The sequence below is a fragment of the Stegostoma tigrinum genome, chromosome 47 (assembly GCF_030684315.1).
Source record: "Stegostoma tigrinum isolate sSteTig4 chromosome 47, sSteTig4.hap1, whole genome shotgun sequence".
Lineage (NCBI taxonomy): Eukaryota > Metazoa > Chordata > Chondrichthyes > Orectolobiformes > Stegostomatidae > Stegostoma > Stegostoma tigrinum.
This window is the reverse complement of record NC_081400.1, coordinates 6,025,101-6,040,100: the sequence shown is the minus strand read 5'-3', so window position 1 is coordinate 6,040,100 and position 15,000 is coordinate 6,025,101. Positions and strand designations below refer to the sequence as shown.

Here is a 15,000-nt window from a genome sequence, read left to right as displayed (position 1 = left end):
CCTCTATTTATCTTCAGAGCCATCACTGACCTTTGTCATCTGTTTCTTTCTGTCTACTTAAGATTCTCCTTAATTTCTCCAGTTACCCAATGCGGTATTGGAATATTTCCCCCTCACTGCGATATAGCTGAGAGTCATGAATTTAATTGCGTCTTCACTCTTGGGATATGTACCAGCATTTATTGCCCGTCCCTAGTTGCCCCTTCAGAAGTTAGCACTGAGCTGCTTCTGTTTGCTTGCTGTAAGTTGACCCACAATGCCCCTTTGGAAGGGAATTCCAGGATTCTGACCTCAGGACACCGAAGGAATGGCCAATATATTTCCAAGCCAGGGCAGTGTGGGAAAGCAGGGGGATGTGGCTCAGAGAGGGAATTTGCAGGGGCTTGGTGTTCCCCTGTACCTGCTGCCCCTTGTCCCTCCAGGGGGTAGAGGTCCCAGGTTTGGAAGGTGGTGACTTGGGGAGATGCTGTAGACAGTACACACTGCTGCGACTGAGCGTCGGTGGCGGAGGGAGTGGGTGCTCATGGATGTGGTGCCAATCCAATGGGTGGGGGGGGGGCGCCGCTTTGTCCCTGGACGGTGTCGAGCTTCTCGAGCGTTTGTCAGAGCTGCCCCCATCCAGGGCAAGTGTTGGGGGGCCGGTATTCCCTCACATTCCTGCCTTGTCGATGGTGGGACAGGGCTTTGGGGAGAGTCGGGATGGGAGTCACTCGCTGCAGGATTCCCAGCCTCTGACCTGCTCTTGTAGCACCCTCCTCCCCCCTCCCCCCGTATCAATATAGAGCAGGGGTCTGGGTCAGTTTCTGGTCAATGGTAACCCCCCGGATGTTGATAGTCGGGTGGTGGGGTGGGCTGTGGGGCAGGAGGGATACAGTGATGGTAACGCCATGGAACGCCAAGGGAGAAATGGTTAGATTCTCTCCTTTTGGTGATGGTCATAGCCTGGCATTTGCATGGCGCCTGTGTCATTTTGTTCTCAGTGCAGTCTCCGCTTGTCAGCCCCAGCCTGGGTATTATCCAGATCTTGTTGCATTTGGACACGGGCTGCTTCAGTATCTGAGGAACTGCGAACAAATCATCTCCTCAAATGTCTGCTTGCTCACTGTCACTCCTGTTAATCTACCCCCCGATCGTGTCCTCATCCACCCCAGTTATACCCTCTTCCACCCACTCCTGTTGGGCCGGAGATACCGAAGTTTAAAAGATGCACCATCAGATTTATGAGCAGCTTCTTCCTCGCCGTTATCAGGCCCGCGAACGCAGATCGTGTAGATGTTGGTGCGTTCACTGAGCTGGGGAGGTCAGAAGCTTCATGCCTCGGCTAGGTGATATCCTCAGTGCTGTAGAGCCTCCTGTACCAGTTTGAATTTATATGGCCTGCCTTTCGCTGCTTGCAGTAGGTTCTGCTTCTGGCTCTGCGTTGTTAACAGTCGGTAGATCAAATTTACCTCCCAGTCGTGAACCATTTCCACTCCCCCTCCCATTCTCTAGATGACATGTCCATCATGGGCCTCCTGCAGTGCCACAATGATGCCACCCGAAGGTTGCAGGAACAGCAACTCATATTCCGCTTGGGAACCCTGCAGCCCAATGGTATCAATGTGGACTTCACCAGTTTCAAAATCTCCCCTTCCCCCACCGCATCCCAAAACTAGCCCAGCTCGTCCCCTCCCCCCACTGCATCCCAAAACCAACCCAGCTGGTCCCCACCTCCCTAACCTGTTCTTCCTCTCACCCATCCCTTCTTCCCATCTCAAGCCGCACCCCCACCTCCTACCTACTAAACTCATCCCGCCCCCTTAACCTGTCCATCCTCCCCGGGCTGACCTGTCCCCTCCCTACCTCCCCACCCATACTCTCCTCCACTGGTTCCATCCCCGCCTCTTTGACCTGTCGGTCTCCTCTCCACCTCTCCTCCACTATCCATCTTCTATCCACCTCCCCCTCTCTCCCTATTTATTCCAGATCCCCCTCCCCATCCCCCTTTTTTGAAGAAGGGTCTAGGCCCGAAACATCAGCTTTCCTGCTCGTCTGATGCTGCTTGGCCTGCTGTGTTCCTCCAGCTCTACACCTTGTTATCTCGGATTCTCCAGCATTTGCAGTTCCCATTGTGGAATTTAATCCCATTGGTTTGTTAATAGAGTCTGCGGGCGAATGCCGAGCCTCCGGAGTTCCCAGGCTGCCCTCTGTTTGGCTTGTCCCATGATAGTAGTGTCGACCCAGCTGAGAGAGTGTCTTTTCTCTCGCCTGCGTGAGTGTGCGCAGTTTTGGGCCCCATATCTCAGGAAGGATGTACTGGCCCTGGAGTGGGTTCAGAGGAGCTTCACGAGAATGGTCCGGGGAATGGAAAACTTAACATATGAGGAACGTTTGAGGACTCTGGGACTATACTCATTGGAGTTGAGAAGGATGAGGAGAGATTTAATTGAAGCTTAGAGAATACTGAATGGCCTGGACAGAGTGGATGAAGTGAAGATTGGACCAATGGAAAGTCCATTGGTCAGGGAGTCTGGGACCCGAGGGCACAGCCTGAGAGTAAAAGGAAGACCTTTTAGAACAAAGATAAGGAGAAATGTCTTTAGCCAGAGAGCGGGGAATCTATGGAATTCACTGCCACAGGAGGCTGCGGGGTCCATGTCATTGAGTACATTTAAGACTGAGACAGATAGGTTCTTGATTATCAAGGGTTACAGGGAGAAAGTGGGAGAATGGGGTTGAGGAACTTATCAGCCACAATTGAATGGAGGAGCAGACTTGATGGGCCCAGTGGCCTCATCTCTGCTCCTATGTACCTCGTGGATCTGTGTTGCTAAGTTTGCCACCTGTTCTCAGTGCAGTCTCCGCTTGGTATCGTGCACAACACATTCGTCCCGCCCGTACCGACCGTTACAACGCACAGCCAGACAACCTACTGCCAAGCAGCCACATAAATCCAAACCGGCACAGGACAGCGGCACTTCATCAGAGGCACCACATCCCTTGAGAATGTCACCTAGTAAGGGGACGAAACGTCTGCTATCAAACCACACCCCCAGCTCAGCGAACGCACCACCAGCGCTCAAAATGCCACAAATCTTCACTCAAACGCAGAGCTCTCATATATTAGAGCTGATCTTTCTCTGTAGCTCTAACACTATACTCCGTTCCATCACCCTGAAGCATTTGTGTAAGGTAGGATTTGTTCAGTTAGTATGTGCAACAATAATTCTCACTGTATCTCGGTACATGCAACCAATAATAAATCAAAATGAATTAAGGAAGGGTCAACTGACCCGAAACGTTAACTGTTTTTCTCTTTCACAGATGCTGACAGACCTGCTGAGCTTTTCCACCAACTTCTGCTTTTGTTCCTGATTTACAGCATCCACAGTTCTTTCATTAAGTTAGGCACGGTTGTTTCTGACCCAAACCCCTCACCCTCAAAGTGGCCAGACAAGTAGATAGAAGGTGTATGGCACGCTCACCTTTATTGGTCGGGGAATTGAGTACAAGAATCAGGATGCCATCCTGCAGCTTTGGCGAGGCTACGCATGAGAGTATTGTGCTCAGTTCTGGTCTCCACGTTACAGGAAGGATGTGGAGTGGGTGCGGAAGAGGGATACCGGGATGCTGCCTGGATTAGAGGATATGAGCTATGAGGAGGGGCTGAAAAAACCCTGGTTGTTTTGTCTGGAGGCTGAGGGGAGACTTGATCAAAGTCTGTAAAATTATGAGATAGAGTTGACACTCAGAATCTTTATGCCCAGAGTTGAAATGTCTAATACTAGGGGCGGGGGGGGGGGCGCATTTAAAGGTGGGGACGGAAGTTCAAACGAGATGTGAGGCGTGAGCTTTTTGACACAGAAAGTGGTAGGAGAGAGGAGTATGGTGGCACTTAAGGGACATTTAGATTAGCACATGAATACGCAAATAATGGGCAGATATCAACCAAGGGTGGGCCGAAGGGCCAGTTCCTGTGCTGTACAGTTCTAAGTTCCATGTTCAAATGTTAAATTCTGTCATGTTATGATTACTAGTTCCTACAGAATTTTGACTCAGGTCATTTGAATACAAATCGGCCTCAGAATCCATGGATAGAAAGGACACTGTAGAGAATAGGGGGATTTTGCATCAGGAATCGTAGGGGTGAGGGGAATTGGTCAATTCTCGTGGACTCACCAATGAAGCTGTATTCCAGAAAACTGTGCCTTCGGATAATATCCAACATGGTAAAGAGGAGCCAATCCAGGATGAACAGGGCAATGACGACGAGGATAATAGCTACATACTGGACCAGCTCAAGGATCTGAAGGAGTGAGAGAGGGAAAGACTGAGCTCAGAGAAGACCATGGTAGCCGCCTGGGTCAGAGATCCACATTCTAACTTGAAACTATACCGCACGAAAAATGTACCACTCTCCCAGCACCAATGGAGTGGGTCCTGTCAGAGTGTCAGCGCTGAGGGAGCGGGTGCTGTCGGAGGGTCAGCATTGAGGGAGCGGGTACTGTTGGAGGGTAAGTGCTGAGGGAGCAGGCGCTGTCGGAGGGTCAGTGCTGAGGGAGTGGGTGCTGCTGGAGGGTCAGTGCTGAGGGAGCAGGTGCTGTCGGAGGGTCAGAGCTAAGGGAGCAGATGCTGTCGGATGGTCAGTGCTGAGGGAGCGGGCGCTGTCGGAGGGTCAGCGCTGAGGGAGCAGGCGCTGACGGAGGGTCAGCGCCGAGGGAGCGGGCGCTGTCGGAGGGTCAGCGCCGAGGGAGCGGGTGCTGTTGGAGGGTCAGTGCTGAGGGAGCAGATGCTGTCAGCGGGTCAGTGCTGAGGGAGCGGGCGCTGTCGGAGGGTCAGTGCCGAGGGAGCAGGTGCTGTTGGAGGGTCAGTGCTGAGGGAGCGGGCGCTGTCGGAGGGTCAGCGCTGAGGGAGCGGGCGCTGTCGGAGGGTCAGTGCCGAGGGAGCAGATGCTGTCAGCGGGTCAGTGCTGAGGGAGCAGGTGCTGTTGGAGGGTCAGTGCTGAGGGAGTGGGCGCTGTCGGAGGGTCAGTGCCGAGGGAGCAGGTGCTGTTGGAGGGTCAGTGCTGAGGGAGTGGGCGCTGTCGGAGGGTCAGTGCTGAGGGAGCGGGCGCTGTCGGAGGGTCAGCGCTGAGGGAGCAGGCGCTGACGGAGGGTCAGCGCCGAGGGAGCGGGCGCTGTCGGAGGGTCAGCGCCGAGGGAGCGGGCGCTGTCGGAGGGTCAGCGATGAGGGAGTGGGCGCTGTCAGAGGGTCAGCGCTGAGGGAGCGGGCGCTGTCGGAGGGTCAGTGCTGAGGGAGCGGGCCCTGTCGGAGGGTCAGTGCTGAGGGAGCGGGCGCTGTCGGAGGGTCAGTGCTGAGGGAGCGGGCCCTGTCGGAGGGTCAGTGCTGAGGGAGCGGGCTCTGTCGGACGGTCAGCGCTGAGGGAGCGGGCGCTGTCGGAGGGTCAGTGCTGAGGGACTGGGTGCTGTCGGAGGGTCAGCGCTGAGGGAGCAGGCGCTGACGGAGGGTCAGCGATGAGGGAGTGGGCGCTGTCAGAGGGTCAGCGCTGAGGGAGCGGGCGCTGTCGGAGGGTCAGTGCTGAGGGAGCGGGTAACAGCATTGCGAGATTGTGTATGTTTACCAGAGTTTTCATTTCTGTCGAATGGACCTTTCGCTGCCAGGGGAAGATCACATCTGGTCTCTCTGCCTTTTTCAGTGGGAGGATGTGTCTTCGGTCCTGGAAGGAAGGCAGGTCAAACATAATTAGTGGGGCTCGAAAACACACACGGAAAATATTCGGACTTTCTTGGCTGGTTTTATGTCCACTGAGAAACACATTTCATGTCCCAGCCCATGAGTCATTGGGATATACATGGAAACAACCCGTCCATGCTGATGCACACATCCTAAACTAATCCAGTCCTATTTCACCAGCATTCGGACCCCTATCCCTCTAAGCCCTTCCTATCCACGTCCCCATCCCGATGCTTTTTAAATGCTGTAACTGTACCAGCCCCCACCCACTTCCTCCTTCCACACACGCACCACCCTCTGTGTGAAAAAGTTACCCCTCAGGTCCCTTTCCCTCTCACCTTAAACCTATGCCCCTCTAGTTTTGGGCTCCCCCTACCCCTGGGGGAAAAGACCTTGTCTATCCCCCCTACCCATGCCCCTCATGGGTTTATAAACCTCTATAAGGTCCCCCCCCTCAGCCTCCGACGCTCCGGGGAAAACAGCCCCAGCCTCTCCCTGTAGCTCAAACCCTCCGACATCCCTGTGAATCTTTCCTGACCATTTCACAACATCCTTCCTGTAGCAGGGAGACCGGGATTGAATGCAGTATTCCCAAAGTGGCCCTAACCAATGTCCTGTACAGCCCCAACATGACCCTCCCAACTCCCTCTACTCAACGCACTGACCCATAAAGGCGAGCGTACCGAACACCTTCCTCACCGCCCTGTCTACCTGCAACTCCACTTTCAGGGAGCTCTGTACCTGCCCCCCCCCAAGGTCTGTCTGTTCAGCGACACTCCCCAGGGCCTCACCATTGAGTGTATAAAGACCTGCCCTGATGTGCCTTTCGCAAAAATGCAGCTCCTCGCATTTGTTATCTTCTGGACTGGGGAAAGTTCGGGGAAATATAGTGGGCTGTTCCCCATGTCCAGACGTAGGGAGAGATAATAGGAACTGCAGATGCTGGAGAATCCGAGATAACAAAGTGTGGAGCTGGATGAACACAGAAGGCCAAGCAGCAGCAGAGGAGCAGGAACGCCAACGTTTCGGGCCTAGACACTTCCGCCATCTACAATCCGACCCCACCACCAAAGACATTTTTCCATCACCACCCTTGTCTGCCTTCCGGAGAGACCACTCTCTCTGTGACTCCCTTGTTCGCTCCACAATCCCCTCCAACCCCACCACACCCGGCACCTTCCCCTACAACCGCAGGAAATGCTACACTTGCCCCCACACCTCCTCCCTCACCCCTATACCAGGCTCCAAGATGACTTTCCACATCAAGCAGATGTTCACCTGCACATCTGCCAATGTGGTGTACTGTATCCATTGTACCTGGTGTGGCTTCCTCTACATTGGGGAAACCAAGCGGAGACTTGGGGACCGCTTTGCAGAACACCTCCGCTCGGTTCGCAATAAACAACTGCACCTCCCAGTCGCAAATCATTTCCACTCCCCCTCCCATTCTTTAGATGACATGTCCATCATGGGCCTCCTGCAGTGCCACAATGATGCCACCCGAAGGTTGCAGGAACAGCAACTCATATTCCGCCTGGGAACCCTGCAGCCTAATGGTATCAATGTGGATTTCACCAGCTTCAAAATCTCCCCTTCCCCCACTGCATCCCAAAACCAGCCCAGTTCGTCCCCTCCCCCCACTGCACCACACAACCAGCCCAGCTCTTCCCCCCCACCCACTGCATCCCAAAACCAGTCCAGCCTGTCTCTGCCTCCCTAACCTGTTCTTCCTCTCACCCATCCCTTCCTCCCACCCCAAGCTGCACCTCCATTTCCTACCTACTAACCTCATCCCACCTCCTTGACCTGTCCGTCTTCCCTGGACTGACCTATCCCCTCCCTACCTCCCCACCTATACTCTCCTCTCCACCTATCTTCTTTTCTCTGCATCTTCAGTCCGCCTCCCCATCTCTCCCTATTTATTCCAGTTCCCTCTCCCCATCCCCCTTTTTCTGATGAAGGGTCTAGGCCCGAAACGTCAGCTTTTGTGCTCCTGAGATGCTGCTGGGCCTGCTGTGTTCATCCAGCCTCACACTTTGTTATTACAGACGTAGGGAAAGTGGCGGCAAACAACACAAAGGTAGGGCAGGAGAGATTGTGTGAGGTGAGGGTTTGCCAGTGGGAGGCGGTAGTGGGGCGAATGAGTTCAAGGGATGCGAGTGTGCGACAGTGACTGGGCTGTACTAAGTCGAGTGATGCGAGCATCCAGGGGGTGAATGTCTCTGGGCTGGTAATCCAGCTGCTGTATATTCTGGGGACCCAGGTTTGAATCCCGTCACGGCCCCGGTCCAAATTTAATGAACAAAATCTGGGATGGTGAGATTGTCATAAGGATCCCATTGGGTGGCCGTGGCGTGTTCACTAATAGGGGCAGGATGACCTGGGGGGTGGTAGGAGCACGGTGGCCTCGTGGTATTATCAGCAGACTGTTAAAGCACAGACCTCGGTCATGTTCTGGGGTCGTGGTTTCAAATCCCACCACAGCAGGTGCTGGAATTTGAATTCGGTTAAAAATATCTGGAATTAAGAGTCAAATATTGACTGTGAAGCAATTGTTGGAAAAACCCATCTCTAATGTCCTTTAGGGAAGGAAACTGCCATCCTTACCTGGTCTGGGCCTGCATGTGACTCCAGACCCACAGGAACGTGGTTGACTCTTAACTGTGCTCTGGGGCATTTACAGATGGGGCAATAAATGCTGGGCCTGGCCAGTGATGCCCTCATCCGGCGAATGAATAAAGAAAATCCAAATCTGCCGCCCTTTAGGCTTGGGGCCTAAACATGTCTCTAGGCCCAAAACATAGTGACAAGGTTGACCCTCATGAAATGGCCTGAACGAGTCAAGGTTCAAAGGGCGATTAGGGATGTCGACGGGGTCAACAAATGCTAAATCCGTCCCCATCCCTTGAAGGAGCTTGCTGAGGTGGCTCTGAGGGAAGAGAGACTCAGTTCGGAGGGCAGTTAGGGATATGTTGGGTTGCGGGGGGTGGGGGTGTTACCTCCCAGGTCCTGTGATAGAAGAGAGCAAACTTTCATATTTTTGTCTGGGTTGAAAACCCGCCAAATTGATCCCATCTCCCAGAAATGCTCCCCATCTAGTCCCACTCCCAAACCTTGCCTCTAACCCCATCCCTTCCAAATCTCCACAAATCCGGATCTCTTCCGATGGAAACCACTGCTTCCTCCCTCCCAGGCGGCCCGCTCCAACTCTCCATCTCGCTGCCGATCTTGGGGGCGAAATGAGGACCGAACAGATGCTGCGCATCAGGGACGAAGGCAGGATTCGCAGGAAAAGCTCAGCGGGTCTGGCAACGTCGGGAAAATAAAACAGTCAACATTCCGGCTTAAAAATCCTGGAAAAGAGCCCTCTCCCTGCTCTATTAGTAACTGCTAAGCGAACTGGTGGTAACAGAAAATCTGTCCTTACCCTGTCAAAACTGTCACTAATTTTGAACACCTCAATGAGGTCACCTCTTAATCATCTCCGCTCCAAGGAGAACAAGCCCGAACTATCTAAAATCCTTCATTCCAGTTCCCCGCTCTGGTAAATCTCCGTTGATCTCTCTCCTTGGCTGGAACATCCTTCCATAGATAAAGCACCCAGAACTGAGCACGATTTTCCCAACAGGGGTCTATCTAATGATTTGGAGAGACATAGCAGTAATTCCTCACCTTTATACTGATGCCTGTGCTTACAGATGCAAGGATACTTGCCTGGACAGCTTCAGAGTGAGCGCTGAACATAGAACAGTACAGCACAGTACAGGCCCTTTGGCCCACAATGTTGTGCCGAACCTTTACCCTAATCCTAAGGTCTATCTCTCCACCCCTACCTTATACTATCATCCATATGCCTATCTAATAGCTGCTTAAATGCCCCAATGAGGCCGACTCCACTACCCTCTCCGGCAATGCACTCCACACACTGACCACTCTCTGAATAAAGAGCCTATCTCTGACGTCTCCCCTATATCTACCTCCACTCACTTTAAAACTATGCCCCCTTGTAATAGCTACCCCCACCCTCGGAGAAAGTCTCTGGCTGTCCATTCTATCTATACCTCCGATCATTTTGTACACCTCTATCAAGTCACCTCTCATCCTTCATCGCTCTGAAGAGAAAAGCCCGAGAGCTCTCAAAGGTCTTGAGAGAGGTGAAAACCTCTCTTTCTCTCTCTCTCTTTCTCTCTCCCTCTCTCTCTCTCTCTCTCTCTCTCTCTCTCTCCTGAGGTTCCTCTGCTCCTGTATTCCCTTCAAAGCTGTACCATTGACACATGTGGTCTATCTGTACCTCTACTGGGCCTGTGAACACATTACCTTGAGTTTCCTGCATTCAGAACCGTTGTAACGCTGAGATGCAAGAGAGAGAGGTTTTGATCTTCCAAATTCCCCGATGGATAGGGGTGTTGCTGGGCTCAGCATTTACTCCCCACCCCCTTCATTGACTCCCCGGGAAGGTGGGGGGCGGGGCTTTTCACCAAGGTGCCATCTTGAAATGCAACAGCTCCCCACCCCACCCTCCAACCCCCACCCCACACACACACAACACCATCGCCACCTCCCCCCCACCCCCCCCCCCCCCACAATTGTGTGTGCTGTAGGGGCACAGTTCCATCAGGGAGAGAGTTACGAGTTTCTGGCCTTGAAGGAACAGCCGATGCATTTCCAAGTCGGGACGGTGTGCGTTGAGGGGGGGGCTCGGAGGGGAACTTGCAGGGGGCTGGTGTTCCACTGTACCTGCTGCCCCTTGCCCCCCCCTCCTTCCAGGGGGTAGGGGTCCCGGTTTGGAAGGTGCTGACTTGGGGGGGGTGGCTGTAGACCGTACACACAGCTGCGACTGAGCGTCGGGGGGGGGAGACGGAGGGAGCGGGGGCTTGTGGATGTGGTGCCAACCCATTGTTGGGGGGGGGGGTGGTCTGCTCAGTCCCTGGGCAGTGTCGAGCTTCTTGAGCGTTTGTCGGAGCTGGTCCCATCCAGGGCAAGTGTCGGGGGGGTATTCCCTCACACTCCTGCTTTGTCGATGGTGGGACAGGCTCTTGGGGGGGGGGGGCGGCGCAGAGGGTGCAGAGCGAAGAGGGAGTAATATTGGGAATTGGGGATTTTTTTTGATCAACTGTGGGTAGAGAATGTAAATCCTGCCCCTGGGAGTGGAAGCCAAGGGTTGAGGGTGAGTGGAGGGCACATTGGTCACTGAACGTGCTGTGTGAGGGGAATTGCCCCGTTTGAGGATCCTACCGGGGTCTGACAGTGGGCCACAAACCGTTCAACGCCAGCCCCTCCCCCCAAAATGGGCATAAGAACGCAAGAAATGGGAGCAGGAGGAGGCCATTCTGCCCCTTGAGCCTGTTCTCCTGTTCAATACCGTCGTAGCTGGTATCGTGGCGTTGCACAGCACGGAAAAAGACCCTTCGGCCCGTCAAGTCCGTGCTGAACATATTCCCAAACTAACCCAGTCCCAGCCGCCCGCTCCTGGCCCATACCCCTCTCCTATTCATGTCTTTATGTAAATGTCTTTGAAATGTTGTAAATTCCTCTGGAAGTTCATTGCACCGTCTGTGTAAAAACATTGACCCTTTGTCTTTTTTAAATCTCTCTCGTCTCACCTTAAAAATGTGCCCCCTTGTCTTGAAATGCCCCCACCCTGGGGAAAGCAGCTGCCTTTCCACCTGCCCATGCCCCTCATGATTTTATAAACCTCTATAAGGTCACTCCCTCAGGCTCCGATGCTCCAGGGATAAAGGTCCCAGCCTCTCCCCATAACCCAAACCCTCCTATTCCTGGCAACGTCCCGGTAAGTCTCTCCCGAAACCCTCTCCAGTTTAATAACACCCTCCCTGTAACAGGGAGACCAGAACGGGACACAGCGCTCCAGGAGAGGCCTCACCCATGTCCCTGTACAACCTCAACATGACGTCCCCAACTCCTACACTCAAAGGGTCTGAGCGACGAAGGTAGGTGAGCCAAATGCCTCCTTAACCCCCCTGTCTACCTGTAATGCAAACTTCAAACAATTATGTACCTGAGCCCCTCGCTCTCCCTGTTCTACAGCACAACCCCAGGGCCCTACCATTAACTGTATAAGTCCTGCCTTGTTAGTTTCACCAAAATGTAACCCCTCGCATTTACCCAAATTAAACCCCACCTCCACTTACCCGTCTCCAGCCTCAATCCACTCCCCATAACCTGTTACGAACTAAAAATCCGATTTCTTCAGCGTCCCTGTACCCACCGCATTCTGGGATTTGATTTCGATTTGATTCACTATTGTCATTCGTACCAAGATACAGTGGAAAGTATTGTTTTGTGGGTAGATCCCCACATGATAGATGTACATCAGGGTGATGGAACAGAATACAGCGTTACAGCTGCAGAGAAAGGCCAACTCTGATACACTGAAAGGTCCTGTTTATGAGCCTGATAACAGCGAGGAAGAAGCTGTTCTGAAATCTGTCGGCGCATCTTTTCGAATTTTTGTGTCTTCTGCCCGTTGGAAAAGGGAGGAAGAGGGAACAACCGGGGTGGGAGGGGTTTTTATTGATGCTTTCCCAATGCAGTGGGAAGTGGAGATGGAGTCAATGGAGGGGAGCCTGGTTTGCACACCGGACTGGGCTGTGTTTCTCACAGCCTTGGGACGAGTGCCTGTTGATGCCGGGTTCGTGACTCCCTCCCCATCTCCGTTGCACATCCTCCCTCTTGTTCAAAAACTAACTTCTGGAGTGCTCCAGACGAGGCAACGGCCTACTTGGTCGATCTCCTCGTGGATCTCCTCTCCTCCTTCTTAACTTGAGCCCCCCACTCTCCCCACCGGCTGAGTCAATGGAGATGGTAGCGAAGGTCAAGTTTCCAGGAGTGACGGTCACCGACAGTCCGTCCTGGCCCTCCCTCATGCAACGACACCCCTTCTCCCACTTGGGAAGCTAAGGAAATGCGGCACGTCCAAAAGGATCTCTTGCCAACTTTGACAGACGTTCCACGGAAAGCACCACGAACCTCAACTTGTCTATTCTAGGCCATTAGAAACTGCAGAGCACGAACACAGCCTAGCCCATCACACCAGCCGACCTTCCATCCATGGGCCCCAGCTACACTTCTCCCTGCCTCAGGAAGGCAGCCAACACTGTCAAGGAACCCACCCCCGTCCCACCCTGGGTCACAATCTCTTCCATCGGGGCACAAGCTACAAGGATTTGAAATGATGCACCAACAGATTCTGGAGCAGAGACAGTAGGAGCTGCCGATGCTGGAGAATCTGAGACAACACGGTGTGGAGCTGGATGAACATGGCAGGCCGAGCAGCATCAGAGGAGCAGGAAAGTCGACGTTTCGGGCCTAGGCCCTTCTTCAGAAGTAGCCCCATTTTTGAAGAAGGCCCGAAACGTCAGCTTTCCTGCTCCTCTGACGCTGCTTGGCCTGCCATGTTCATCCAGCTCCACACCTTGTTGTCTCAGATTCTAGAACAGCTTGTTCCCCGCTCCTCAGAACCCAGCTCTCAAATGTTGGCCTCGCTGGCAAAACGCAACTTTTCACTGCAATTGGGTCCAGGTAGTGATAATAAGTCAGGTGGTTGAACAAATACATCATCCCTGGAGTCGATAGAGCTGTCTCCGACAGAACTATAAAGGGAACTGAGCACAGGGGCATCCAGACTCACCACTCTGCGTCTCCTGGCATCGATCTGGCGAAAATAGGTGCTGACATAAATATTATCGTAACGGATGTCTCTGTTGTAGTTCAGGGTGTACAGGAAGGAACTGGAGGCCGAGAGAGGGAGAGAGAGAGAGAGAGAGAGAGTGAGAGAGAGAGAGAAAGTTGGGTCCAAAGCAGGAGCAGAACATAATTCCTCTACAACCCCGAGATGTTGTCAGATTCCAAAAGCTGCCCGGGGGTTGGAGTTTGGGGAGGGGAACTGGGGAGGGAGGACAGTCCGAGACCCAGGAGGGAGGGAGGGCATTGCTGACTGAACTGGAGGCAGGAATTGGCCATATCTCCCGGGAATGGAGATAACACGGTGTGGAGCTGGATGAACACAGCAGGCCGAGCAACATCAGAGGAGTAGGAAGGCTGGCGCTTCGGGCCTAGGCCCTTCTTCAGAAATGGCCTGCTGCATTCATCCAGCTCCACACCTTGTTATCTCGGATTCTCTAGTGTCTGCAGCTCCTACTGTCTCTCCGAGGAATGGGATCCCTTTTGGATGTTGGAGCCAAAGGGTTCCCAAACGAGCCAATGATCTATCAGGTTCTCCTGTTCATGCTGAAAGGCCGTAATGAGGTTCGGTGGGGGGAGAGGGTGAGGGTCAGGAGTCACGTGTAGGCCAGACCGGGTAAGGGCAGGTGTTTTTTTGTGGGGGTGGGAGGAATTTGCGATCCCAACTTCCAGTTGGATTTGTACTACGGCAGGATTTCAACTTGCAGGATTAAAGCCGAAAGCAGGGCGCCCCTCTGGATTACAAAACCCCGTTAACGTCGCCAAAACTCACACCACCATCTCCCTCGGAATGGCCCACAGCCCGGAGGACTGGCTAACAACAAGGAGGCCATTCAGCCCCTCTAGAATACTCCACCGCCGAGCCAACAGATAGATTGATAGATGAGCATCCTTTGACGTCATAGAGTCAGAGAGTCATACAGCACAGAAACAGGCCCTTCGGCCCAACTCATCCATGCTGACCATAGAGTCACAAAGCACGGAAACAGGCCGTTCAGCTCAACTCATCCATGCCAACCACACAGTCACACAGCATGGAAACAGGCCGTTCAGCCTAACTCATCCATGCTGACCATAGAGTCACACAGCATGGAAACAGGCCGTTCGGCCCAACTCATCCATGCCGACCATAAAATCATAAGAGTCGTACAGGGGATGTGTTGGATGTGGGTACATTTGGATTAGTGCAGGAATGGGAAAAGTCGGGAGGGAGAGGGGCCAGGAGCAGGCAGGTGGAACCAGTTTAGTTTGGGATTATGGGTTGGCATGGACTGGTCAGGCTGAATGGTCTGTTTTGGCACTGGCAGAGAGAAAGACGCAGAGCGAGAGCGATGCAGAGAGAGAGACAGAGAGAGAACGAGAGAGAAAGAAAGAGAGAGATGCAGAGAGAGAGAGACGGAGAGAGAGAGACAGTGATGCCAAGAGAGAGAAAGAGGTGCAGAGAGACAGAGAGAGAGAGATACAGAGAGAAAGACACAAAGAAAGAGAGCGATGCAGAGAGAGAGAGACAGAGAGAGAGATGCAAAGAGAGACAGAGAGAGAGACGCAGAGGAAGAGAAATGCAGAGAGAGAGAGAGATGCAAA

General features: G+C 53.4%; 1 protein-coding gene across 1 annotated transcript in view; it reads right to left on the bottom strand.

Moving 5' to 3' along the window:
* The window catches only part of dcst1 (DC-STAMP domain containing 1), a 97,058-nt gene that overhangs the window by 24,454 nt on the left and 57,604 nt on the right, over nucleotides 1-15,000 (bottom strand). The window contains exons 10-12 of the mRNA XM_059642982.1: nucleotides 13,364-13,463; nucleotides 5,600-5,695; nucleotides 4,159-4,285 (exon numbers count right to left, since the gene is read on the bottom strand). Of these exons, the coding sequence (XP_059498965.1) occupies nucleotides 4,159-4,285; nucleotides 5,600-5,695; nucleotides 13,364-13,463 (323 nt within the window). The remainder of the gene's footprint in view (nucleotides 1-4,158; nucleotides 4,286-5,599; nucleotides 5,696-13,363; nucleotides 13,464-15,000) is intronic.